The 27,767-nt window shown below is 32.5% G+C and overlaps 3 protein-coding genes across 6 annotated transcripts; 2 read left to right on the top strand and 1 right to left on the bottom strand.

Annotated features, from left to right (window-relative positions):
- The first annotated feature begins 171 nt into the window (after positions 1–171).
- On the top strand, positions 172–7,202 carry LOC123683769 (26S proteasome regulatory subunit 6B). Of its 2 annotated transcripts, none has more exons than XM_045622658.1 (6): positions 172–367; positions 490–884; positions 948–1,165; positions 4,972–5,216; positions 5,293–5,445; positions 6,853–7,202. In XM_045622658.1, the coding sequence occupies exons 1-6, from the start codon at positions 335–337 to the stop codon at positions 7,036–7,038; spliced, it is 1,230 nt and encodes a 409-aa protein (XP_045478614.1). In that variant the 5' UTR covers positions 172–334; the 3' UTR covers positions 7,039–7,202. The 2 variants fall into 2 exon arrangements, with proteins under 2 accessions (XP_045478614.1, XP_045478612.1); XM_045622656.1 differs by having other exon boundaries at positions 182–367; positions 475–884.
- Positions 7,081–27,767, bottom strand: LOC123683767 (Bardet-Biedl syndrome 7 protein homolog). Of its 3 annotated transcripts, none has more exons than XM_045622653.1 (14): positions 27,608–27,767; positions 26,690–26,813; positions 26,521–26,635; positions 24,958–25,087; positions 21,735–21,922; positions 19,473–19,662; positions 19,087–19,283; positions 17,697–17,814; positions 17,211–17,363; positions 15,453–15,655; positions 15,227–15,400; positions 13,742–13,851; positions 13,457–13,687; positions 7,081–7,346 (listed from the first exon to the last, which is right to left on the bottom strand). In XM_045622653.1, the coding sequence occupies exons 1-14, from the start codon at positions 27,707–27,709 to the stop codon at positions 7,207–7,209; spliced, it is 2,175 nt and encodes a 724-aa protein (XP_045478609.1). In that variant the 5' UTR covers positions 27,710–27,767; the 3' UTR covers positions 7,081–7,206. The 3 variants fall into 3 exon arrangements, with proteins under 3 accessions (XP_045478609.1, XP_045478610.1, XP_045478611.1); XM_045622654.1 differs by lacking the exon at positions 27,608–27,767 and adding an exon at positions 26,871–27,008; XM_045622655.1 differs by lacking the exon at positions 27,608–27,767 and adding an exon at positions 26,858–26,989.
- LOC123683766 (TATA box-binding protein-associated factor RNA polymerase I subunit B) lies at positions 9,838–12,855 on the top strand. Its single transcript, XM_045622652.1, has one exon. The coding sequence runs from the start codon at positions 9,930–9,932 to the stop codon at positions 12,243–12,245; it is 2,316 nt and encodes a 771-aa protein (XP_045478608.1). The 5' UTR covers positions 9,838–9,929; the 3' UTR covers positions 12,246–12,855.

Here is a 27,767-nt window from a genome sequence, read left to right on the forward strand (position 1 = left end):
TTTAACGTTCAACTCTTCGAGTTGAAAGAGATGTATATTGTTCTCTTTCTCTAGGGCAATAAATCAAGAGAGTTGACAGACTTCCATCCGATGTTCCATCTCATTCATTCTCTCGACTTCTCTCTCTAACGCGACGTCCATGGATATTAGGTCTATGACGAAATCTAATCAGAATCAGACCATAGATGCTTTCGTTTGTGGTTATGTTTATGTGACTTGAAATTTACAAGTCATTACCTTAAACTTTAATTTTTCATTTGGGAGTTCGTCTATTATACAAAGTTGAGTTTTTTTGTAAAATCTAACTGAAAGACATCAAAACAATTTGCTTGCCATGGAGAACATGGAAATAGTTCCTACCGAAAAGGTGAGCAGATTAATATCATATTTGTCTGTATTTCTGTGATCTGAAATGAAAATAAAATTTAACAAGTCATCATAATCGCTAATATTTCAAACTAATTTCATTAAAAGAAAATGGGTTTTAAGGACGAGGGAAGCCCAATTGAAACCAAACAGGTATTGCAAGATATGGATGTAGAGGATCTTTATACCAAGTATAAAAAACTACAGCAAATGTTGGAGTTCTTAGAAGTCCAAGAGGAATATATAAAAGATGAACAAAGAAATTTGAAGAAAGAATATCTCCATGCACAAGAAGAGGTGAAACGCATTCAATCTGTTCCGTTAGTTATCGGCCAGTTTTTAGAAGCCGTGGATCAAAATACTGGTATTGTCGGCTCGACAACTGGTTCTAACTATTATGTAAGGATCTTATCTACAATTGATCGTGAATTGCTAAAACCTTCCGCTAGTGTAGCTTTACACAAACACAGTAATGCATTAGTTGATGTTCTTCCTCCTGAGGCAGATTCTTCTATTAGGTAACATCAATATCTTCCAATGTAGTGAATTGTTATGAGCTATAACTATTTTACCATTTTTAGTATGTTGCAAGCAGATGAAAAGCCTGATGTTCAGTACAGTGATATTGGTGGTATGGATATGCAAAAGCAAGAAATTAGGGAAGCAGTTGAGTTACCATTAACTCACTTTGAGCTCTATAAACAGATTGGTATTGATCCACCTAGAGGAGTTCTTATGTATGGTCCACCTGGGTGTGGAAAAACAATGTTAGCCAAAGCAGTAGCTCATCACACTACTGGTAAATATGTCCAATTTTTGTGTCTTTATTTAAACTCTATTACCAATGTTGAGCATAAATTAGAAGCAACTAACCCTCTTGAAGTCTAATTTACCCTATATAATTAATGCAATGGGCCTTCCAAAGATATAGATCCAAAAAAGCAGCAAGTCAAAAATATTTTGAGGTGTAAAAAGCATATGCGACTTTATTAAAATGAAATAAAATTCAGAGGACTCAGTGAATTACCTCAGCAATTTTCAGAGCTGAAAATTCCTTATGCTTGCTTCAACTACTTTGTCAATGATAGTTTGTATCAACATATTGCTGACCAAACTAATTTGTATGCATGATAAGTGAACATATCAACAAAATTTGTAACGTCAGCGCCAGAGATAAGAAAATTCCTAGGTATTCTAATATACATGTCAGTTTATAAATACCCGAATACTTGAGAGTATTAGGAAGAAAATTCCTTTGAACCCATATGTTTAATTATGCCAAGAAATAGATTCGAAGAAATTTGTCGTTTCCTTCATTTCAACAACAATAATGAAAGTCTGTCAAAAGATTATCCAAGATTTGATGCGAGATATAAAGTTCGACTGATTGTTGATTATTTCAACAATGCTTTCAGTTGGTGCTTATGAATCAACGTCTCTGTATTGATGAACAAATGTGTTCCACAAAAATGGCATCCCATGTACGTCAATACATGCCAGCCAAACCTCATAAGTGGGGCATGAAATTGTTTGTACTTTGCGACTCATGCGGATTTTCATATGCATTCGAGTTGTATTCTGGCGCAGGTGAAATAAAGTTCCAAGTGGAGCACCAGATTTGGGAGCAGCATCCAATGTAGATCTAGATGCAGTATCTAGAATAGGCATAGCTTTGATGATAGCCAAACTTCGGAACGAAGACGGCACTTGAAGAAGAAGAAGATCCAAGATTGTCGCAAATATTACCAGATCATAAGCAGCATATACTTTATTTTGAAAATCATTATATCGCAATATCATTGATGATTTACTTCTAAAGAAGAGGCATATTTTCTTTGGGAACAATATGTACAAATCAAATTGCTAATTGCAATTTATCTACAGACAAGCAAGTCCTAAAAGATAAACGCGGATATTCTGAAGAATATGTAGCTGTATGTATGAAGGTGTTGACATCTCCACTACTCTTTGGAAAGACAATAAATGTGTAATATTAGCATCAACATATGTGGAGATAAAACAATTCATCAAAGATAATGACACTGAAGTAGAACAGAAAATCTCACGACATGATACACTCTATCATGAAAAAATCAGAAGAAAAGGATGAATGTTGATTGTCCAATTATTATTCGTGAATATAATGCCCATATGGGTGGTTTAAATTTGATTGATGGTCTTATACGTCGCTATTCGCTACCGAATCAAGATTAAGACTAATAAATGGACTAACTGAATATTCTCCCACCAAAAAGATGTGTTAACGCATACCTACTACACAGAAGAATAAATAAAACATATCCAAAAGAATTGAAGCCACAACAGGTTCCTTCAGGAAAGAGGTAGCTGCAATACTTTGTATGCTTACAAAGTATAGGGAAGAGACAACAAAGAAAAGTGTTGGTCGTCGGAGAGCTTCTTCATCTCCCCAAGTTGTTAAAAAATTACCCAAAAAACATATTCACCAACTGATGATACAAGGTTGGATGTATTTGATCATTGGCCTGAGTGGCTTGATCGTTCTGATAAGCGTCAATGCAAATTACCTGGGTGCAAGTCGGAAACTCAGTGTACCTGTCTAAATGCAAAATAAATTTGTGTTGCACTGCTGCAAAAAAATTATTTTTCATTGTTCCATTCCAAATAAGTCGCATATGTATGTATCTCTTATGAAATTAAATCTCTATAAAACATTTGCATTTCAATCTTGCCTCCATCTAAATACATGATCAAATATTTTGTCCTAAATGCTCAGATCCGCCTTGATCAGATGTAAAAGTAAATCAGTTAACTTTTTGCGAAAAAAGATGTAGATTATATATAAGCTATCTTGAAACTATACGGAAATAATTTTAAAATAGAAAAAAAAAATTCGGCATATTAGAGTTAAAACATTTTTAAACTAGTGAAAATTTAAATTGTTTTCCTTACTGTGATAACTGATGTATTTTTTGCTTGGCATAAATAACATTTATTATTGAAATTTTGGAAAGCACATACGAAATTTGAACACTGGCTCTGCTTTTGCCTAGAAGATAGTGACAACCATTTTGCACATTTGATGTTAAAAAAATGAATAGAGTAACTTTTTCAAATATAATAATCGTTTTATAAAATCTACATCATGTATAAATGCATACACAAAAGAAAAGATGCATACTCATAACGAACATAGTATGGTAAAACGTTATTATGGAATCAATTTAAGGAAGGCAACATATTTTTATCCCAGTTTACCTCGATGTTAGGCCACTTAGTCTGAAGCGCAGTTAGAATGGGATTCGAGTCACAAATTGATTTTATATCCATCTCTAACAAAATGGCAGAACCGACGTGATACTGTACCTCACTATTTATATTACTAATGGATAATCCATTATAATGTATCAATCTGAACATGTCAGGTACAGACGATTCTTCTTTTGGGAAGAATTCTTCCATAAAAGCATTTAGCAAGATGATCCCCAGACTTTCTGAGTCCAATTTCCTTTTCATAAGATCTACATATTCTTTATCACTACAAAGTCCTAATGTCTCTAAAACATTTCCTAGTAAATTTGAATTTATGAAATTGTTGCCATCTGGATCATATTTTCTGGTGATGACGCTCACTAATTGGATTATTCTTCATTTCTTGATATAATGATTTCAAATAATTGATTATCCTCCAATCTTTGGACGTTAAAACTACACTATACTGAAATATAATAATGTATATTTATCCTTCAAACCACATATTTACAGTCAAATACATTTGGCATAAGGCCTACCACCAGAAAAAAATTACAAAAATAGCAAATGAGAATACATACAAATGGAGGTTACTTCATCACGTGTCATTTAATTCCAATAAATGTGTTGAGTACATAATTAATAAGATGAATGACGGTGATATGTGTTGAAGTGAAGAGACTTTTCACACTTTTCTAGGTCAGAGTTTTATTTCAAATCAATTTTTTTTTAAAAAGACAAACTAGTTTCAACTTTATTTTGAAGTCTTCATTATAAAATGTAAAAACGAGAACTACCATACAATTTCCATGTTCAAAACTCAATTTAAAAATAACAAAAACACATTAAGTCACAAGAGAGGAAACAGCTTCGGCATTATTATTTTTCAGATTAAATAGAAATCTCAACTCACATTTTCTCTTGGTTGGTTGTCAGAAATTTGAATTCGAACCTGACCTGAACCTTTTGAAAAGTAACTTATAATTAATTACATTCACATTTTCAAAAAATGTATTCCTCAACGCTTGTTTCTATTTAAGATTTTTTTCTTAACATTCATTACAAATAATCAGAATTTTATATATTCTATGGGCTTGTTTGCTGGTTCAGAGCTAGGAGCACCCAAGTGATATTGTGAGGTCTCCTCCAATGGCAATCCCTCAGGAATCTTTGAGATTCCTGGCCAATTTCACTTTAGTTGCATGTATTTGGTTTTCTGTATTTAGGTCGTGGTTAATTTTTTGAAGGACAAGAATTTTCAAGGCGACAGTAATCACAGATTATCTCATTTACTTTGGTTATTTTTGGCTCTGTTCATTAAAATTGATGAATGTGTTTCATTTTAACGATATTCATGTTTAATTGTCCTTTAAGCTGCTTTCATTCGAGTGGTTGGTTCCGAATTTGTCCAAAAATATTTGGGTGAAGGACCAAGAATGGTACGTGATGTATTTAGACTGGCTAAAGAGAATGCTCCAGCTATAATTTTCATTGATGAAATAGACGCAATAGCTACAAAGAGATTTGATGCTCAAACTGGTGCTGATAGAGAAGTACAGCGTATTCTTTTGGAGTTGTTAAATCAAATGGATGGATTTGATCAAACTACCAATGTGAAGGTAACAAAGAAATTACAAGAGTTGTATGAAAATTAGGGTAATTTGAGTTGATTTTCTTGACATATGTCCTTTTTAGGTTATCATGGCCACCAACCGTGCTGATACTTTAGATCCTGCTCTCTTGAGACCTGGTCGTCTTGATAGGAAAATAGAATTTCCTCTTCCTGATCGCAGACAAAAACGATTGATATTCACCACAATCACAGCTAAAATGAATTTATCCGAAGAGGTGAGTTGCCTTCAATTCTTAAATTCCCATGTTCAATTTTGTTTAGTGCAAATAAAAATGCAACTGTTATTTTTTATTAACTTGTATAGGTTGTTAGGGGATAGCTGAGGGTTTGAGGGAACAAGTATTTTTTATTAGTGACAAAGAGGAATTTGTCTTTTTGAAAAGCTTGTCTTGAGTATTTTATAAAGTATTCAAATTATTGAAGTTGATTTGTGTAAAAGTTCAATCAATCACGTGTTTGTAGGCAAGGCATACTGACAAAACCAAAATATTGCCAACACAAATTACCGCCTTTTTCTGCTTATGGTTAGAATCAATTTATTTATACGGCTCAAATTTTCATCAAATAATCAGGAGATTTTTTTTAAATTTAATTCTCATTTTTTGATCTTGTGCTCCTGTACTATAACTAAATAACAATATTTCGACGCATATCTGAGGGAAAAACGTCATATATGGTTTTTTGTGTAAACCATATATTATATAATATTTATCTATGTGTCAATGTGAAAAAATTTTAGAACGGTATTAATTCATTACAAGAGATAATTATTCATTCCAAGTAAAATTCTCTATAATTGATCAAAAATATTGGTCTATAAATGTTGTATGGAAAAAAGGACAATTTGACTATTTTTTCTTGCAACATTTAAAATACGTTTATTTTTGTTCTCGATTATCTCAATTTATTTTTCTCTGCCAAGTCCATGAATTCTAGAAATTAAAAACGCTCTTGTTCCTAATCAGCCATATCTTTTTTTCCACAACCACATATAATAACTATCACCGAAAATAAATAATTATTATTTAAAGAAATGTTATGAGATAAAATAACAGAAAACAACAATTTAGGTTAGGTTCTGTCCAAATGTAAACATATATTTATTTAAATATAACCTAACTTCCTAACTTGGAAAATTCCAAGCTATCTTATCTGTGGTTTTAAGTCTGAGCAAACCTCAAGGAAGACTACCTCGGTAGTGCAGTGGACTGAGAGGTTGGCTGTGATGCCGAGGGTACCGGGTTCGAATCCCGGCTAAGTCTTGGATGTTGTATATGTCTGGTGATGGTTAAATAGAATTGAAAAGAGTCTTATAGTGGATGAAATGTTGGTTGTGTGGATGGTGTGGAAACGCCTAGCACATATAAAGGGAAAAAAAAAAAAAAACCTCAAGGAAGGTAGCTTATCGACTAGAAGGAATACAAGGCCAAGCAGTAAGTGATTGGTGGCCGAGAAACGACTATGATAAGGCCACAAAGCCTTAAGCACTTCTCAAGCAAGGAATATGGACTATGAGTACGACCATAAGTCTGATCTCTTTACAAAATTATCCGATTTTCAATCCCTCAAATCCCGTAAATGAAAACAAAACATCTTCTGATTGAAATTTTCTAATGCTTCAGGTTGATCTTGAGGATTTCGTTGCCAGGCCTGATAGAATATCTGGAGCTGACGTCAATGCAATTTGTCAAGAAGCAGGTATGCACGCTGTACGGGAAAACCGATACATCGTCCTGCCAAAAGACTTTGAAAAGGGTTATAAAAATAACATAAAGAAGGACGAGAGTGAACACGAATTTTACAAATAAGTTGAATAATACATTATTATATCTTTACAAAATAACAAAAAATTCAGTGTATTTATTTCTTTAATTGAGAACACAATTGAAATTTCTAACAGACCAATAAGTATCTTTTGAGAATCATTTTGTAATATATTCATTCAGAAATTATAAACAGGATTTATTCCCAAGATGTTATTCATTTTTTGCTTTGAAGAAGTCAAGCAACTTCTTATAATTTACTTCTTCAAGTACTGTCATCAATTTGGGTAACTGTGATTTAATATTTATACCTTTTAATTTATTGTAATCAGCATAAAGGTCACATACAATACCTGAAAAAAAAAATAATTTATGAGTGGAAATTGAATAAACAATAAATTATTATGCTTGAAATATGCCACAAATACACTAGACAAAAACTGATAACAATATTTTTTTGAATAAGTGCGCTATAAATCTGGGTGTCAACTATTTGGTATGTCAGTCGGTATATATTTCTGGAACATTTACTTTAGCTTGATATTTGTTGTGTTCACAGAAAACTATTTAAATCGAAGAATCTAGAGCATTTTTTACAAAAAAATTATTCTATAGTAGAAACATGAGCCGACTGAAATGTTTTTGGTTAGTCCAGTCGAAAATTAACATAATTTTGATTATTTTGTTTTTTAACATGGCTCCTATATTTACTAGTCCTTAAAAAATTTATTGGTTCTGAACTTTACGTTAATCAATTTGTCTGTGATTATTAGTCAGTAATTTATCAGAAATGTCATGAATCTATTTCCTTCTGCAATACAATAACTGGCGAAGTCTGCATTTTCTTAAATTAAAACACATAGGCTTAGCGAAAATTGAAGCTCCCTGGACAAAATATCCACCTCCTGTGGATTTTTCCGTGCAATTTTGATTAATAATATAATTTTCACATATTTTTTCTCAATGAAATACTCTAATTTTGCAACCACCTTTTTTCTATTTTTCCAAATGTATATGAATAAAAATAAGTACTTGGATTTTCTATTTATTGAGCATTTTGTGCAAGCCTACTAAGGATATTGAATTTAATACACCAATTAAATTTGAATTGACGCTGTCACCATAGAATGCTATGGAAATAAGGTACTGATATTGATCTCCGGAATTGCATTTGTTTTTTATTCTCTGTTTTCTATGGCATTTCATTGTGTGCATGACAATTTTAAATTCATTGGTAATTTTGAGTCGATACTCTAAGCTGAATATGTAGAATTTCGGCAGAAATAATAAAATATGACAAAACATAGGTATTATTTTGCAATCACAAATAATTATCAACATATTGCTTATTTTCACCATACATTTAATCGAAGATAATTCAATTTGAATAACTTTCAATGACGAAAAATGATTCTTAGGTTCTCAACGCTAATAAAAATTAAACAGTACTGGCCAAGAATTATAATAATAATAATGTAGTTTATTGTATCATAAACATTAATCGCAGAGGCTTTAGAGCCTGTATTGTCGAGATACACTAGAAAGATGAAGTAAATAGCCAAAATGTTGGGAATTTTTTGTAATCGAAAAATAATACCTATTTTTCTACTAGAAAATATTATTTGGCATATTATTTCTGCCGAAATTCGTAAGAATAAAAGCAATTCCTTAGCACGAAAAAAAAGGCCATGTGGGACTTTTGATTAAAAACGTAATATTAATTATAATTCTTGTTTTTTTCATCATGACTTCTGAAGAATTGATGATTTTTAAGATTAAAAAGACAATTTGACCTATACCTCAAGAAATAAGCATTTGAAATATGAAGCAATATTCGAGGTTGCGGGATATAAAAATTGGTGTGGAATTGGGAATGCGGGAGACATTTTTACCCTTTCTAAAGAGGGACTGCGAATAGATGGTGGATAAAATCTTACATGCTGGTATCGTAAGCACTTGAAGAAGAGCAGTAGTATCTATAACACTTATTACATTGTTTTTCTACGAAGATTTCACCTGACCAATAAAAAAAATGGGTACTCTTTTGAAAAAAAAAATAGTTTTAATGTTTTTGTCATGGCTCACTTTGGCACTGAAATCAAAACATCTTGTATGTTCAATTGAAATCTTAATTAACAAAGAACGAAGCAGTCTTCTGATAGAAGTTAGAATATTACATCTTATCGCGTACAGGCATCAGCCTCTGTGATTTATGTTTAAGTCACAATAAACTATTATTATTATTTTCATGACAAAATCCCAACCCCATTGGTAAGGCAGCCGTCCTGCTTTTTGGAGGAGACTGAGATTCCTCTCAGGCATTATTTCAATTTGATATGAAATCATATTTCTGAACTCAAAATCACTTTTTCAAATAAATGAAGAATGTTCTGTCGAATTAATGAAAAAACGCCCTGAATTGTTTGAAAGTTCGACTCTACAGTAAAAAGACTATATACCTTTTCTTCAAATTAAGACTAAACAAAATCAAATTGGAATCTTCAAATTCGGATTGGAACTAAACAAATTCAAATTGCTATATTTGATTTTTTCTACGAAATTACCTTATTGAATGTTTTTCACAGATACAAAAAATGAAATAATTAATTCACATAGAAATGAATATTGTCCCAATTTGTATCTATTTGATTATTCCCAATTTAAATGTGTTTCGTCCCAATTTAAATTTGATTATTTTCAATTTGGAGTTAAATAGTTATAGAAGAAGAAATCTTCTTTTTTTATCGTTCAAATTCGGCCTAACCATAGAAATAATAATATGACACAATAAAGGACGAAGAAGAAAAATTTAATATTATTCTATGTCTTTGATAATTTGAAAAATTAACCTCTAAGTTTAACCTAGTTTTAAAAACTGAAAAGTGCCTTGTTTGAATAGTAAATTGAGTAGTTCGTTAATAGTGTTAATACGTGAAATGGATGAAAATAACGAACCTTGCGTTGTTTGTGGTGGAATAAATTTTGAACTGATTTCTGGTTTCTATCATTGCTCAGAATGTCAATTCGTTAGAGAAGATATAATAGATCATGCGGTAGAAGAGTTTGATGAAAAATTGCAGGGAATAACGAATATTAAAACTACGGTAAAGCGTGAAAAACAACAATTAGGAAAGTTAAAATTAACAACATGGGAATGCTATAATTATGTCATTAAAGGATTGATCGAGGAACTATTGATTTTAGGAGCTGATATGTTACTAAGAAGTGTAGTGAAGAAACTGTGGTTCAGGTACTTATTTCAACTTGAAGTAATAAACTCAGAAAGACCTAAATTGCAAGCAGTCAATACTTCCATTGATGCACAAATTGTTTACGGAAAAAACGCAAAGAGAAAAAGAAAGAAGAAATCTAGATCTGGTAATGCTGATTCACGTACCCAAGTTGACTCTGAAAGTGCGAGGGCACACTCAAGAAAAAAGAAACGTCTTTTTAATTCTCAACATAATGATACTCTTTCAAAATCAGTTGACAATTCCTTAATGGATGTAACTGTGGAAGGTTTGAAAAGTGAATCTCATAAATCTAGTCAATCATCTTTCACATTAAAGTTCAATAAATATGCCAAAACAGAATTGAAGAGAAGACAATCCAAGCAACATATTAGGAGACATTCTGTCGATTTTGATAATGATTTAACATGTCATCGTAATTCTTACACTGAAGCATCCAAAAAATATCAAAATAGTTCTTCTTTGCTTTCAATCAACAAGATATACTCCTTGCTTTACTTGGGCTTGCTTTTAACAAAGTCCAAAATTCAATTAGCTGATATGCTGCGTTTTATAAGAGAAGGTCATTTAAGTTTTAACAATTTCAAACATTTTTTTCCAGAAGAATTGAATGATAACTTTTTAACCCAAGCCTGTGTTAGAAAATCGTTCCTTACCAGTATTGGTTTAAGGGAATCTACATATCAAATGGCTCAATTTTTGAATGTTTTGGATTTCATAGAAGTACAAAATTTAGCCTTGTTGATAGAGAGATTTTGTAATGAGTTGAATTTACCACGTCAAATTGAAAGAAGAACTCTAAGTTCTCTAGTGAATACTTTACCAAGAATGAAAATAATTGAAAAAACGATTCCAAATTATGAGGCAAGAGCTTTAAGCCTTATTTTGTTTCAAATAAAATTGTTATTTTCATTAGATGGGAAGACTGAAAAATACTTAACTAATTGTGCCAAAGGTTTGAATAATAGAAAAGCAGAATTGAACATGTTTGATTTTATGAAATGGTTGCAATATATAGATTATCGTAAAAATGTTATGAAAAAATGTCATTTTCCTACTGAATTTGCTTTTGATAACCAAATTAAAAATAGTGATAATTTCGTGAAATTTTTAATCAGCAAAAATCTGGAGTATGAGACAGATCATCTATCTAGGAAAGCGAATGTAATGGGCCAAAATTGTCGGCAACTACTGATGAAACTAAGGAATCAACAGCAAGATATTGAAGAGTATAATTATTTTGAGCCATCATTTACTCCTTTTAAAAATTATACAAAAGAATTGCTTGGTAACAGATCAATAAATGGAGAAGTAGAAATTGGAATATTGACATTGAATTTTGATGATTGCAATTTGGACTTTGTATTAAAACCTTTGGAATACATTCACTTATTGACTGGAGATGGAAATATTGAAGTCAAGTTAGAAGGTGCCAATAAAAACATCAAGCAGCATAAAATAATCAATATAGAATCTGAACGAACAAAAAAATTGAGAGATGATAGAAAATTCAGTGTTGTCCGCATTGGAACAACTTCAAGAGATACTTTAGATGAACACAAAACTTTTGAAAATTTTTCTGATAGCAGTGAAGATTATATAAGAAAGTATGAAGATTATCATAGAATTTCAGCTAGGATTAATGAAATTGAAACTAAAATGAATCTCTCAAACTCAAAAAAAGATGGAAAAAAATCTTTCATTCACTTAGTTCCACATGAGCGTTATTGGGTGAATACTCATTGCAATTTAGGAATACTATCAAAAGAGGTTTTTGATGAGCATTTTTGTTCTTATCCTTACAATTTTCAATTGATTTTGAAAGAGCTTGCTAGAATAGGTGAACAAAGTGAACAAGAATTATTGGAAGAGTTTTCCAGGACAGAGATATATCTTTTGTACAAGGAAACAAACAATACAATAGGAAATGAGAACTTTGATACAATATATAATGATAGCCTAATGAAGAAAATTGTGAAAAAGGCAATTAAGCATTGGTGAATATACAGATGAAGGGAAATTAAAATTGAGAAGTTTAATAGAAAGTGACCATTCCACACTAGTGAAGCCAAATATATATTTATACCTTTCTTGACAATTGTTAAAATACCCATTCTTTTATTTTTGAATGTGATTTGTGTTATTTATTATACATTTGTTATCAAGAAGTTAGTTATTCTTTCCTGTTATATAGTGTAAGTACACTACAGTGCACTAAATTATCCATGTAGTTGAAAGCTGAATGCTCTCAGCATAATACACTCTGATGCATGTTTTCATTAATGTTTATATTATGTTTATAAATGAAAAAAACCTAAATGAAAATTCTCAAATAAATATTTTGAAGTGATTGAATCATATACATAGACTGATTAAGATGTTAGAATAATAGGTCTGTTGTAACTACTATTATTAGTCCAATTTACATAATAAAAGATGAGGAAAATACTGAGGTGAAGTCAGCTTTTGGGCGTTCGTCCTTCATGAGACAGTTGCACCCTTGGAGATCACTGAAATGTATAGAGACGACTTCACGTAAGTGCTTTTCTCTCACTTCTATCAGAACACACCAATTCTTTTACTCTGATAATTAAAAAGTTAATCGACCATACAGGATGTTTTGATTTCAATGTTAAAGATAGCCATGACAAAAACCTTGAAAACTGAATTTTTTTCAAATGAGAAACCATTTTTTTATTGGTCAGGTGGAGTCTAATTGAAAATAGTGTATAAGTGTAATACTGCTCTAAAATGTTTATTTCCCGACATTTAGTCAAGTCTAACATTGTCAGGAATCTCTCAGTATCAGCTTTAAATTATCATTCTACATCCAAATACAACCTCAATATCTATCGAACCTGAAAATTAAAATTCCTACGTTCGGTAGTTATATCTATCTATCTATTTATAGTATTTACGGCCGGTCCGACGAACATAATCGAATTTGAGGATGGATTAAAGTCATCATTCATCATGCTGTCGAACATTATTGTTTGAGACCATCCGTGATTCAACATTCGAAAAATACAGTAATTGTTATGAAATGATTGAGTGATATAAGTTTAGAGAACTTTTTCTATTTTCAAAAAACAATATGGTTACCCTTTTTATCAATCAAAATTAGTTTTGGGGATATTCAATTGTATTAGAATATTTTCTGTGATAATTAGTTTCACTACATCCAAATCATTATGTGAATCAAGTGAACTTACCGTATAATCGTTCTAAATAATCTGGATTATTATTGGATTCATTTCTGAGGTTTGACTCTTCTTCTAAAAGTTTCTTGTATTTTTCTGTTAGGGAACTGACATTATCAGCTTCTGAGAGTTCCAATTCATGTAAAGCTTCCAAGAGTATTAGATCTCTTTTGAAATTTTGATGTTTCTGAAGACTAGGAACCAATACCTTGATGACGTCGTCTATAGTCTGATCGTCAATTGCTTAAAGAAATAAATAACTTATAATGTCTAGGTAATCCAGGCACTGCTTCTTACCTATAGAAAATTCCACTTTAATATTTTTTCTAGTAGCTTCATTGCTTATAAATTCCTTGATTATTGAGATTGTTGAGATATTGTTTGATTTGAAAGTTGCTAGTCCTTTCCTAGAATTTAAGTCAGCATTTATGAACACTTTAGAGCTTAGTACCTATTTCTGTGAAGGTATACAATAAATGCTATAGGAGGTAATTGTCAACAACTTATATTTGTCTTGGATATTTTAATTTTATAACACTACTACTGTGTGAAGCACTACTTGTGCTTGAATTACTTAATCGTCTTAATCACATACCTCTCAGACTTTAGAGATATTTTGAAATATAGAAAAAAATTACGAAAAAGACTGGAAGATGGAGGATTAAAAGCGATAAACATTTTGGAGAAAATTTCAATTACATCAATAGCATTTTTATGGACATCGAAAACAGCAGAAGTGATAATTTCAATAAACTTAGGAAATAAATCAGTTGGTTTACCACCAGCTGTAATTCAACTGAATTATGTAACTAAAACTACTAATATTGTATCATCTAAAAAGTATGAATTCTGAACTTTAATTAATGAAGATCATTGAGTCGGTACTTCACAGATAGTTTTCAGAAAAGTCAAGAAACTGAATTAGCGTGTGGTATGAAGTTTGCCATGCAGGACTAGCCTCCAAAATAATAACTGAAAGCTTTCATCTCGACTGTACAAATAAGTCTCTGTGAGGTTCGTGTTTTTAGACTCAGAAGGCGATAAAAGTTGTATTTAAATTCAAACAAATGTTGCCGTTCAATTCGACTATCCTTTTGATATATTCAATAATCAATTTTTCACGAGGTCCATACTAAGTGCGTCCACATTATGATTGAAGGAAAGCGAGATCATGTGCTACGGTTCGAGTAAGGATATCCCATGTGGATGCAATATCTATAGAGGGAGCCCAAGAAAATTTACAATAGAGAAACCACCAAGTGATATTCTCGTGATCTGTCAATATTTGCCCAGAAGAGGGACAACAATGATATGAGGTGTTTGCCAGAATGACGAATGCTCAGTAGAAGTTAGGAATATTGCAATATTTCTAACTTTCGCCGAAAGGAAGTACTTTACGAGTCTTTCTATAAATTTCCACAAAATAAGAATTTTGTCCCTTTTGAAATGCTTATTTGTAGGTTTTTTTCACGAATATTTTTGAAATATATCAGTGGGGATACCACATCATCAATATTGTGCAAAAAACGAATGTTAATAAAATTACAACTTTTTTTTATTGGTAAATTAAACATGTTGAAATACAACGATGTATAGATTATCGTTTAAAGAAATGATGTGAAAACCCCATAAAAATAGGTGATTTGTAAGAAGAAATATCTCTAATTTCGTTTGGAACTGAGCAGTGATGGTGTTCCCTCTTAACCTCAAAATAAAAATATGTTACAAACACGCATCGTTAATAACGATAGGCAAGGTCGGTCTTGCAGAAGCAATACTTACGTGTAATAACATTGTAAAGATGTCTCTAAGAATGAAGATTTGAAGAACAGGCTATTCATATCATTTGGTTGGGATGTCTGTGGCTTTTCTGGAACCTCTGGTATACATTTGAAGATCCACGCGTGTATTTCAGCCAAACTAAAGCTTCCCTTGATTGTCAAGACATTGAGGTTGCTGCAATGACTAATTTGATATACCTATATTTTTGAGTATTTGTGATAAATACTTGGAATGTTCTATGTTGTGTGTCCTGTAATGGTGCGATAAGGGTTTCACTTCATATTTGCATACCCTGCTACATTTCGGTTGAACCAGAGGTGTAATATATGCTTGAAAGATGCCACTTGAACCTTCGATTGTGCGAATCTTTATCTCAAGACGGTTTGTGTTGATTTGACACCGATAAGTTACCAGAAGGGCGTTGCCACTCTGGAGAGGATGATATGAATTACTATGACAATAATAAATAACGACAAAATGATTTAAACTAATTCAGTGAGTTACACTGAATATATACATAGACCTACAACTTTGCTTCCGCCGTTTTTTTCCAAAATTCGAGGCTTTATTGTAAAAAACTGGTTATACATTTATGATTCAAAGTATTGTCCATCGCTGGCCATTACTTTCTCCCATCTTTCGGGTAGCGTATGAATCCCGCGTTGAAAAAACTGGTAGTCTTTTGAAGAAATCCACGAATTGATTCAATTTTTTATTTCTTCATAAGACCGGAAGTACTAGTCAGCCAGACCGTGTGGCAATGATCGAAACAAGTGGAAGTCCAAGGGAGCACTGGAGAATAGGGCGGGTGGGGTTAGACTCCCCATTTCAATATTTCCAGATATGTCTTGACCACTTTTCGCAAGATGGGATCGAGCATTGTCATGCTATAAAATCACTTTATCATGTCTCTCGTTGTATTGCGGCTGTTTGTCTTTCAATGCTCAGTTCGAACGCATTAATTGCGTTCGATAACGATCGCCTGTGATTGTTTCAGTCGGTTACAACAACTCATATCACACTACGCCGAGCTGGTCCCACCAAATAATTCCATGACTTTCAGGCGTTTTGTTACGTCACTCCCAATGCTCCTGATAATTTTTGTTGCGTTTGACACAGGTCTTGATCGAGTAATGCTTCCAATTCTGCATCTTCGAAATCCTCTCTCTTTCACCGCCATGCTGGTCTTCGACGTCAAAATCACTTTTCTCGAAGTGTTTAAATATCTATCACATGAAATATTGTTGCAAATATTCATATGGAATTTTTGAATGATTAAAAATTTAAACATTGATTACTCTCTGATTTCTTAAGAGAAATCAGAAATTAATCGATGTTTAAATTTTAATCATGTTTAGGCAGATGTTGCAACTGGCCATAAACAATTTAACTGAGGATGATTTATTCAGAATAAAGGTTATGCAATAATTATTTTCCTTTTAAGCGATGGCAATTAACCTGAACAAGATGAAGCAATGTAAATTAGGTGAATTTTCTTCTGTTTTGAAAGATTTCTCTCAATGAGGAAAAATATGATATCAACCGACAAAAATCGGAAATTTTAAAATTTATTTGACATTGAATTTATTGTTTCTATCAATACAGTTATAGTCGGTGGTGTAGTAGAGGCCCCGCAGTATTATTTTTATTTGATTGCTCTTGTTTTTAAATACATTTTTTACCAATTTTTCTTCACTATCCACCATTGAAAATTTTCAAAACAAACTTATATAATATAATCGCAAATTTAGCGATACACCACTGGTTATAGTACAAGCTCTATCTGAATCTGAATATATGTACGAAAATATACTATAAGTATACTTTTTTTTTTGAATATTTTATTTTGATGAAAAATTTCTGAGTCGAAAAATTTTAATAAAATTATCATTGAAATTGTATTTTTAGACAGAAAGCATAAATCAGAATACAAAGCCGAAGTAAGAGGTTAGGTTAAAAGTAAAATTTAAAGATCACTACTCACATCTGCTGAAAAATCACTGTAACTAACCACAGCAGAATTTTTTTCCACATCTAAGAGATCTACTTTAACATTACTCTGCAGTAGTATGTTATCTATTTCTGTGGGGACCTCGATGGATAAATTGTAAGTAGCATTCTGTTTTTCTAAAATGAACTGAAACATAAAAAGAAATGAAAACGAACTTTCAGAGTTGAATATCCTACTGACAAAGATTGCAGAGAATGATGCTTTTCCAATGAAAGCAATAATGCGACCAAACACCTATAAGTTTTCACTCAATAGTGATTCAGAAAGTAGATCTGTATCTACATACATTCTTTTTTTCTTATCTCAACTCATATTGAGTATAATGATCACCCTGTATAATAATGATTTGAGATATTTTACTACTTAGAGAATATATGTTGTATGTTGATATAAGTTGAATTTTTGACGTTGAAACGCTCATTATTACAAGCTACAACGGAAATTATCAGAAATACTTACAGAATCATTCACAGCTAATAAAGGAATAGCAGAATATTCATCAAAAATGGATTGGGTTGACGACTGATATTTTTCTCTTTCTTTAGCTACTTTTCTTTGTAAATCTTCTATTTCACTCCTGCAAAAACCCAAAATATTAAAATACTTAGGTACTCCTTCCAGATCACCATTAGTTTTTCAATTGCAATAAAATGAACTATCAAATTTGGCATAAAGCGCGCGGAAATGAAAACATATCATGAAAACATTTCTCCACGAAGAACGCACTTCTTATGTACCATAGTTCAATATTAACTCAAAATATATTGAAATAAATACCTAAATATATCAGAAATTCAGAAAACAAACTTCAAGCGCCCAAACGACGTGTCGAACCGATGACACTAGGAGAGCAAAAGTTGCCAAACCTTGGATTTCATCAGATAGATACAGAAAATAATAAATATTCTGCCTATTATAAATTCAACAATAGGGAAAAATATCGGATTCCAAATATTCAAATTTGCATATTTAATCACTCAAATGAATATGTTTCATTCAATATATAATTTACATTCATAACGATATAGTAAAATTGTGTTTTTGAAAATAATCACAATCCGACAACGTAATATAACCATGTTGGAGACATTTAAAAATTGATTATACTTTCTCTATATGGTATATGTTTTTTACTCTATGCTTTGCACGGAAACTTTCATTGAAGATCAAACCATTTGTTGTTCCTATTTTTATTGTTTTTTTTTTTTGCATTCGACATCTGGTAGCCTAGTTTTTAAAGAGAGAAAACTCAGCGAACGGCAGCCTGTGGCATATCTAAAAGCCGTCTCAAGAAGATACAAGTGACAGGTAATAAATTGTTAAGAGCTGCAATGAAATGGTTTGTAAGACATCAACAAATCGACAGAGACGTACAATGGAGACAATGTCACAGATTTTGTGGAGAGAAAGGCAGAAAAGATTTTTAAAAAAAGTCAACATCCACAGGACGATCTAAAAAATAGTTGATTATGTAGTGACTCTGTCTGCCCTTGAGGTGGCGTTATAGGCGTCCCGCCACACTTTAATGTGGCCTGGCGGGTTTAAAGGAATCGCCACGTTGCAGCAGTCACCTCTCCTCGATGGTGTGAGAGGGTGTCTTAGGCAGATATCGCTGGATTACCTAACTGAAGAGTCTAGCAGCAAATCCCTAGAGAGAGGGCACACCTACGACATTCGGCTCGAGAAAGACTCGCCAAAACTATAATCCTGTCGAAGATGTGATTATATATATAATTCTCATCACACCTTCTAAAACTTTCATATTTTCTGAGATATACATACTTGCAACTATTCTGTGCTAGCGGGTAAAACAAATTTTTTAAATTTTCATATTGATAAATTTTCTCACCTAAGTTTAGATATTTTATGTGCAGTATCAGCCGAGAATATCATGTTTTCCCCTTGTTCATTTTTCTCCACATTTTTTTCGATCTTTTCCGTTGTCAAACTGAAAATTCTTCCAGCGTACGTTGATACTAAGACTTCATCCAAACCTTTTGAATTTAGAATGCCGCATTGGATGGCAGTAACACTCTCGTTACAGTTCTGAAAATAACAAATATAGTCCGAAATAATGAATTCAATAATAAATGGGAGTTCAACAAATCAGCAAAAATACTTGTTTGCCATCATTGAAAACCATCAAGAATCATTGTAAAATGCACATTTTCAATGAAAAATAATAAAAAAGTGAAAAATACGAGGGGGCGTTAAAGTAAAGAATTACCAACTTACGTATTGAAATATTAAAATTGAAGTGTCATTTGAATCAGAAATGTTGATATTGTATATTTCTATATTACCATCTTGTTTTCCCAGGATGATATTTTTGTTGCCATCTCCAGTTAAGTCGTAGCTGTCTATACAAGAAATGCTGCTCGAATTCTTCTCGTTCGATACCAACCACCTTTCGAAACCTTGCAAACTAAATTAAAAATGAAATATATTTGAAGCACAGGAATGAACAGTTCATGTTTGGCAAGAATAACAAGGTCTTTTTAGTCTGGGTTCCTGGAATTAAAAAGCTAACACACTTGCCAGAAGAAGAGCACAAACTCCTCTCATTGGTTCTGGACCTTTCTGTGGTATATAGGCAAATGTACCTACAATACAGACTTTCAGGAGAAGGAAAAAACCGAAAGAGAAACACTATGGCCGAATCTTCCTGGGTTGGATCATTGCAAAAATTTTCTTCGAAACTTCGAGACCCAAGAAGTATTTGGATCTTAGTAAGAGAATACTACACCTCCTCACTGGATTGCTTCCAAGGCATTGTCGCTTCAGGAAGCATCTCATGAGAATGAGTCCAGCAGAAAATGGCGAGTGTATATTCTATGGGGAGGAGGAAGAAACTCCGGATCACTAGTGGAGTTCATTAGAACTCTGGAACTCGAAGGTGAGCAGTAGATGACAAAAAAATCCAAGGAGAATAGTGGAATATTTCCTCGAGTAGAATTTGTGTAGATACATGTAGATTAATTATTTCAAGCTTCGTGCAAAATTTCGTGGTGTTGATATCGTCATCAAACATCTTTATCTTGTGATAGATAGATTTGCTCATGAGACCATTATAAGACTATCCAGGGAAGAAACCAGCAATGAGGGAATTAGGAATCAAGGAGCCTGGTTCTTTAACCAATTATATACCATCAGCGGGCCTGGTGAGTAGAAAAGAAGATTGGAAAAGGGAGTTCACGATCCCAGCTTTCGAAAAGAATTACATCAAATGATACACAGATGGTTTTAAAACCCTATAGGGACCTGGGCTGAAATATTCGAGGCTGGCACCAGATGATCACTATCGTTAAGCCGCTGTCTAAGTGTCTTTCAGGTATGAATACTTGCAATCGAAAGATGTGTCAAAATGAACCTAGTGAGAAACGATCAGAATTGTGATATAGCGATATATTTAGAGTTCTGACAGGCTTCAGTCAAACCATATCATACATTCTAAGATTAGGTATTGGAGTGGGAAAGGAAACTCAACGAAATAGGAAAGAATAACAAGGTCAACTCAGTATGGGTTTTCTGTCACTCGAAAGTTAGAGGAAATGAAACGACCAATACATTTGCCAGAAAAGGAACACAAACTCCTTTCATTTGCTCAGAATAGAAATATCTGGAGTTTAGCAAGAATTTGGATGCTACATCTCCTCACTGAATTCCTTATAGGACGTTGCTGTCTCAGGAAGCACCTAATAAGGTTCAGTCCAAAACAATGAGTGCAGATTCTGCGGGGAGAAAAAAGAAACCCTAGATCATCTGGTGATAGAATGCCTAGCCATCGATAGCCAACGCAAAAAATGCTTTGGACAAAAGATTTGTAGAAGTGAGGAAGTCACCTTCTTGAAGCCATCTTAAAAACTGGAGGGCGAGCTGTAGACTTTGACTAAGGGCAAGTACAAGCTCTGATGGGGGCAAAATAGAGCATAAGTTCGCGCTGCAATAAAACACCTAATCGAGTGAGTGTATTTAATGAAAAACAATTCCAAGCATTCTGAAAAATTTAGTGACAATAATGTCTTCATAACCATAAAAAAATTAAGCAGATTTGAGAAAGAACATGAGGAAAGCATTAATGTGGGGTCAGGAGCTTTTCAACACACGTTCATTCAAGGGCCTATTGCACCCTTAGAGACCACACAGGAATGACGACCGCTCCAGAGTTCTGGGCTTCTCTTCAGTCCTTCCCCCATGTTTTTATTTGCTTTGATCTTGTGTTCTTCATAATTACGAATAAAAAGAAACGATGATACGACAAACATCATTTTGGTCCTGACAACTTAAAGTCAAAACAACTTACATTGTCAATATCTTGGTGATATTCTGTATTAGGTATCAAAAAGCCCAGGTGTCTCATATATTTATTACTTTGAGCGGCATATTCCTTAAAGTGTCAAAATAGTTTTATGGAAGGAGTGATTGAACTAACGAAGAAATTGAATTGAAAAACTTAAATTAAATAACATTCAATAAAGACTGTGAACGTATACTTACTTCTTTATATCTAAAACTCCCACTCTTCCATCTACCGTTCCAAACAGGACATTCTTCTCTTCGTCTTGCTCAAAAACAAAAAGGACTGTAGGAGCACTATCAATTTCCATACTAAGGGTAACACGACCATGTTCTAACACTCTTATCATACGTCCTTCACAAGCAATCAAAGAAATTAGTCTTCCAGTCTATAAAATATTCAGTATTGTTTATTGTTCGGTGTTCAATTCACAAAGATCGTTATTGATATAAAATTCTAAGACGATATACAATAAATTAGGACATTTTTTGGCTAATTTGGGGCACATTGGATTTTCTGCTGGTGACATAAAGTTCATCAAAAGTTATTTGTTAGGTCGTCGGCATTATGTAAAAATTAATAGGTGTGCTTCCAGAATGAGCTCTGTAGAATGTGGTGTTGCGCAGGGGTCAGTTTTAGGTCAACTTTGGTTTTATTTACACAACATTTGGTTTGAGGACGTAAAATATATGCCGATGACACAAATTATATGCATTTGTTTCTCTTAAAATTTGTGCAAGAGGTCAATGTATATATAAATCCAGTTATGATTTTTCAGTAGAAAAATCTAGACATATTGCATATTATCTTAGATAAAGAAATTTCAATATGTTGATACGAGTTCTAATTTAAGCGATCTTATGGATAATGATCCCAGATTCGGTGGAAATGTATTGTGTTAGGAAAGCTTTCGCAGGGCTCAAGCTACTTTATTTATAGACACACCCTTTCAACAAAACTAAAAATGTTATTTACGGATTAATTCGTCCTAATTCACTTCAATTATTGCGATAGAGTTTATTTTCCTTGTTTGGTTAGAGCAGGTTGTGTAAGGATGCAGGGAGTACAGAGATCTTGTCTCTGATTCATTGATGGAATTCGAAAATATGATCCTGTAATCATTAAACTTAGAGAGCGCAATTGGCTGGATATGGAAAAAAGGTGTATTATTATGATATTACTGAATCGGGGTCATTAAGGCTCTGTTAGACTTCCGGGAACTGAGATCAAGTTGATCTTTTGTTTTAACCCTACTTATTTATATAAACCCAAGAAGGCCGTCGATACTGTAAACGATGCCGACGAAATCCTTAGGAGCCGTGGCTACTAATTCTTGAGTATCCAGGACTAACTTTCCCATATAAGTGGTTCTAAGGCCAGTCTACCCCAGATATTTTCACACTATGAGTTCGGCTGTTTCTACCTCCTTTCCACAGAGCCTACAAATCTCATCTGCTGACTTTCCCATGCGGTACAAAAGGTATTTGCACCGACAGTACTCTGCCAGCACTGCCACCATTACCCGAAGCTCAGCTCGTGGTAGTTTCAAAAGCTTTCTGTTATAGGTCGGTGAAAGCACCACGAATTTCTTTGCCTGAATCAGACCAGGAGTGCTGCCCTAGAGGGTTATTCTATTGTCCCACCGCCGTCGAGTTTTTCCAAGCCTTCAAAAAGGCTGAGGACCAACAGATGTCAACCTTCGCTAGTTCATAATATTTTACGTTCCTTTAATACTACAAGGGGAGGCCTATGTCCAGCAGTGGACGGTTAAGGGCTGAATGATGATGATGATGAATACTACAATGCCCCGGTAACCACCGTAGAGTTACTTTATTGGCACTGGCCAGTTGTTCCATGGTATTACAGTACTCCCATGTCTGCACATACCCCTAGCTATATGATTCAAAAGTTGGGATCCTACTAATTTATTATCGATTTATACGTTGATAATCGGTAGTAACTATGATGAGAGGAATCAAGAGGAATATTATCAACGTATCAATCGATAATAAAGTAGTAGGATCTAGGCTCTGGGACCTCAGCGAGACAAGATATAAGTCTCAGACTACTATATCGTTCTATTCGTTAATAATAATCAATAATTGTAATTATTAATTGGAGGAAATGCGGACAAAACGACTTATGCGGACAAAATAAACTTTTAAATTTTTTCAAAATTGGCGCCGAATAGCTAGGGGTTTTACAGTGATTCAGGTCCCGCTTAATATGTTGAAAATCCTGCGAAAAAATTGACATCCTGCTGTCTGTTTCACTGGTGCAATAGCCACAAATGTGTTTTGGCCGGTTGAATTTTTTTTGTTCACTTGGTTTCTAAATTGCTTTTGGAGAGTGTCATGATAATATTCGTTGTATATTGAATTTATTCTTGATATTAAGGTTGTGACGTAATAATATGTATAAGTTTTGGGAAGAATATTGGTTTTGTTTTGAAATTATGCTTCAATATAATAAAAAGTGTGAATCGGACAAAATGACATATTATCCTGATGGACAAAACGACATAGTATGTCATTTTGTCCAATACATGTTAAGAAAATATATTTTTGTAAATTATATAGAATATTTAGATTGATTTTCACGTGAAACTAATGAGCTCATTTTCATGTTATTTTGTACATAGTTTGCATGCCCTATACGTGATAAAACTTGAAATTTCTAATATGTACCTATCTTGTAAAAAATAGGTGAATTATCTATCGATTCCTGATGATTACAATAGAGCAGGAACTTCTAAAAGATCATTATCCTTTCGTGATGAAATTCTTTCACCATTTCCTCAGAGGCAAGGCCTTATTTTGACAAAATCAAAGCTAAATCTGCTGTGAAAAATCCACCCAAAAAGAAGAAACAAGAAGTTACTAAAACTAACTGAAAAGCGTGGAAAAATAAAAGAGTCCATGGCACGAAGAATCGGTCACTAAACCGTTTAAAATTAAGAAAAAAAAAATAGGATGATGACTGCCCTTGCATTAATTGCAGGGCCCCTTTTTCGTTCCAAACCTGGTGAACAGTGGCTACGTTGCCTTCAATGTTTTCACTGGGCTCATACATCGTTTGCTACTGTCTCGAAAAGAACCAAAACGTTTATTTTGCGAACTTTGCATTCAAATATTATGTATGTCATTATGTCCATTACTAGTGTGTCATTTTGTCCTTAGTGTACGGACAAAATGAATTTTGTTAGAAGTCAAAATAACTTCTTATATATTTTATTTTTGCAGTTCAATTCGATTTTCAGCTTATAATACCTGAAAACAATTAACCAAAGTTAATATATAGTACCAAAATGGGAGTATTATTGCAATAACTTAAAATAAATGATTGAAAAACTAAACAGTTTGTCATTTTGCCCGCATTTACCCTAATCTGTAGATGAATAAATCAATACTAAAAACCAAATACCTGTTCTTGATGCAGAGCAATGACATCTACAATTTTATCTCCACAAAGATACGATCCAATTTCTTTGCAATCCCTGTAGTGATTGTATATATGATTCCCGCAAAGAAAAAGATCATTTTCCAACACGAACCTGAAATATGATTATTAACGGATTTCACTGGGTTTTATTGTGATAATTGTATTGTCAAGTTATGTGACCAATTTCATCAATAAGATGATCGATTAACCACAGTTCTGTGAAAACCCACAACAACAGATATAAAACAGCGAAAGCAGTAGGGTTTATGACTATCCATAAAAAGTTACAGTAGACCAAAATATGATAAGTAGATTCGGATGAATTTAAAGAAACTATCCACGAGAGTTTTTAATAACATATGAGTGGTGGGACAACCCATAAAAATTGTAAAAATTGGCATTTCAATTTTTTTTTTAATTTTTAAAAAACCTCACGTCATTTGCTTCTTTTTTCTGATTCTTTTTGTATCAAACTAATAATTTTCGAACCAGGTCCAGATGAAAGTAAAACTAAGAAATTCGGCAATTGACGTCAGAAGCTTGGATATTTCGTAAACTTTTCAGTTTTTCTTTATTTTCAGCTGAATTTTCAAAAATTTTTCAGTTAATTGTAGATAAAATCAATAATTTCAATTTACAAATTAAATTTTTATGTAATGGCTCATTAGTCACTATACGGAGGGTAATCAGAATAATTTCGTGATAAAATTTTTCCAAATTACCGAGTTTCATCAACATCCATTTCTTTCCAACATTTTGTTTTTTGGTTCATGAGAGGTATCAAGAGAGAAATGAACTTGTCATCTACAGTTTACTTTAAGAAATGAAATTTCCCTCAAGGTGCTTATCGAAACCTAATCGACAGTATGAATCTACGTATGCAGGCAATAAGTAAAAATATCTGAATTAAAGAGAAAGAATTATTTTTTTCGTTATTGACGCTACAGTTGAATTTATATTCTTGATTTTTTACTTGAATACAATAAGTTTGCATAAATCAATTTTGAACTGATCTATTATAATTATAATCGAACAAAATATTGTTGCCTTTTCATTCGTAGACTCATAAAATGAGCTTTCACACTGACATAATGTCAAAATGAGCAAAGCCACATCGCAAAAAAATTCAAATCTTTAAATTGGGTAAACTGTTTATTTGTCTCTCATAAATGAACTACAGTGCACTCTAAGCCATAAATCAAAAAACAAAATGTTGAGAAGGAATCTTGATGTTTCAAAATTAGAGTTTAACAACGAACTTCTGGTTAACCCTGTATAGTGACTGAGGAGCCCGCATATAACAAAATATGCAAGTAGAAATAAGTAATTTTATCTAGATTTCACCGAAAAAATTTTGAAAATTGAGCAAAAAACAAGAAAACTATGAGACTTCGAATTATACCAAATATCAACTTGTTGAAATGAAAAATTTAACTCGACTTAAAAAAATAACCTTGGGTTACATTATTCGGGGTACACGAAAAAAATAACAAAATAAATAAATAAATGACAAAATACGATTACGAAACTTAGTATATTCCTTACATTGATACAATGGGTTCTGTCATACATGAATCAAAAGTAAGAAATAACTTTCCCTTCCTTGTATATCCATGTACTTCACTATCCAAAGCTATAAAGATTTTATCTGTGGACGTTCCTTCAAAAAATAATATTTTCATTATGATACTGAATTGGAGAAAAGGTTACTCACCTATTGCTCCTCCAAGTCTCAGACAGCTAATTTCAGATCCAGGTAAAGTTTTGAATACCAAGGAAATATCCTCTTTTCTAATGCTAAAGACTTGGAGAATACCATCTTTGTCGGCAACAGCTACCTACAAAACATGGATAACTTTTGATTTTCTTTTCACCCATATACCTAATATTGTTACCTTAACTTCATATTAATTAAGAGACAAAATTATTTGAAATATTTGATTTAATTTAATTCATTATCTAATAAATGTTTCCAATTATTTAGGATTATTCTTTTTTAACATTTATATAAGGAATATCCAAGAATGAACCTTTGGAATTTTTCGAGAATAAGAAATATATCATACATAAAATTTTCATTTACGCTTGGTAACTGAGAATTCAAAATACAGCACCACTGATTTTATACAGTCTTTATAAAACCATACTAGTCTTACAATTTTTTTTGAAAATACTCATCAAGGTTTGGAAATATAGATTTCACAAAATTTGAATAAAAATCAATAATACACGATGAATGAAATAAAACAAAATTATTTTCATAGATATGTTTTATTTTATTCATTATGAATTTTCATCAAGTGAGGAACCGAATTCACCAAAAAAATCAATAAGACAATTTATGATCATGATTTTACCATATAAACTGTATATTTTTTTGTGCCGAACTCTAAATAAATTCAAGCCAAAATCAACTATGTAATAAAAAAAAATAGGTGAAAACATCCTATTCCATTCACTATCTTGAGACATAATAATAATTTCATAATTTTATATTGTGCAATATTTTAGAAATGAAAGAGAGTGATGGATTGTTGCTTTATTTTGTTTTTAGCAGAAGCTCTCAATTTATGAATGAAGTAAAGATAAGATATTGAGGATCTTTTAATAAATAAAAAATTATTATCGGTACCTTTTGTGGTTCTTTCAAATAAGTTGTAGGAAGCAATTTCATGCAATTTCTAGATGTTAGACCCACTATTGTATAGTCTAGCCTGCAAAGATCTAATTCCATATTAGGGAAAGAATGGAATTCAAGCACTCTTAACCCCACTAAAATAATGTGATGTTTA

Source organism: Harmonia axyridis, chromosome 7 (assembly GCF_914767665.1).
Source record: "Harmonia axyridis chromosome 7, icHarAxyr1.1, whole genome shotgun sequence".
Taxonomy (NCBI): Eukaryota; Metazoa; Arthropoda; class Insecta; order Coleoptera; family Coccinellidae; genus Harmonia; species Harmonia axyridis.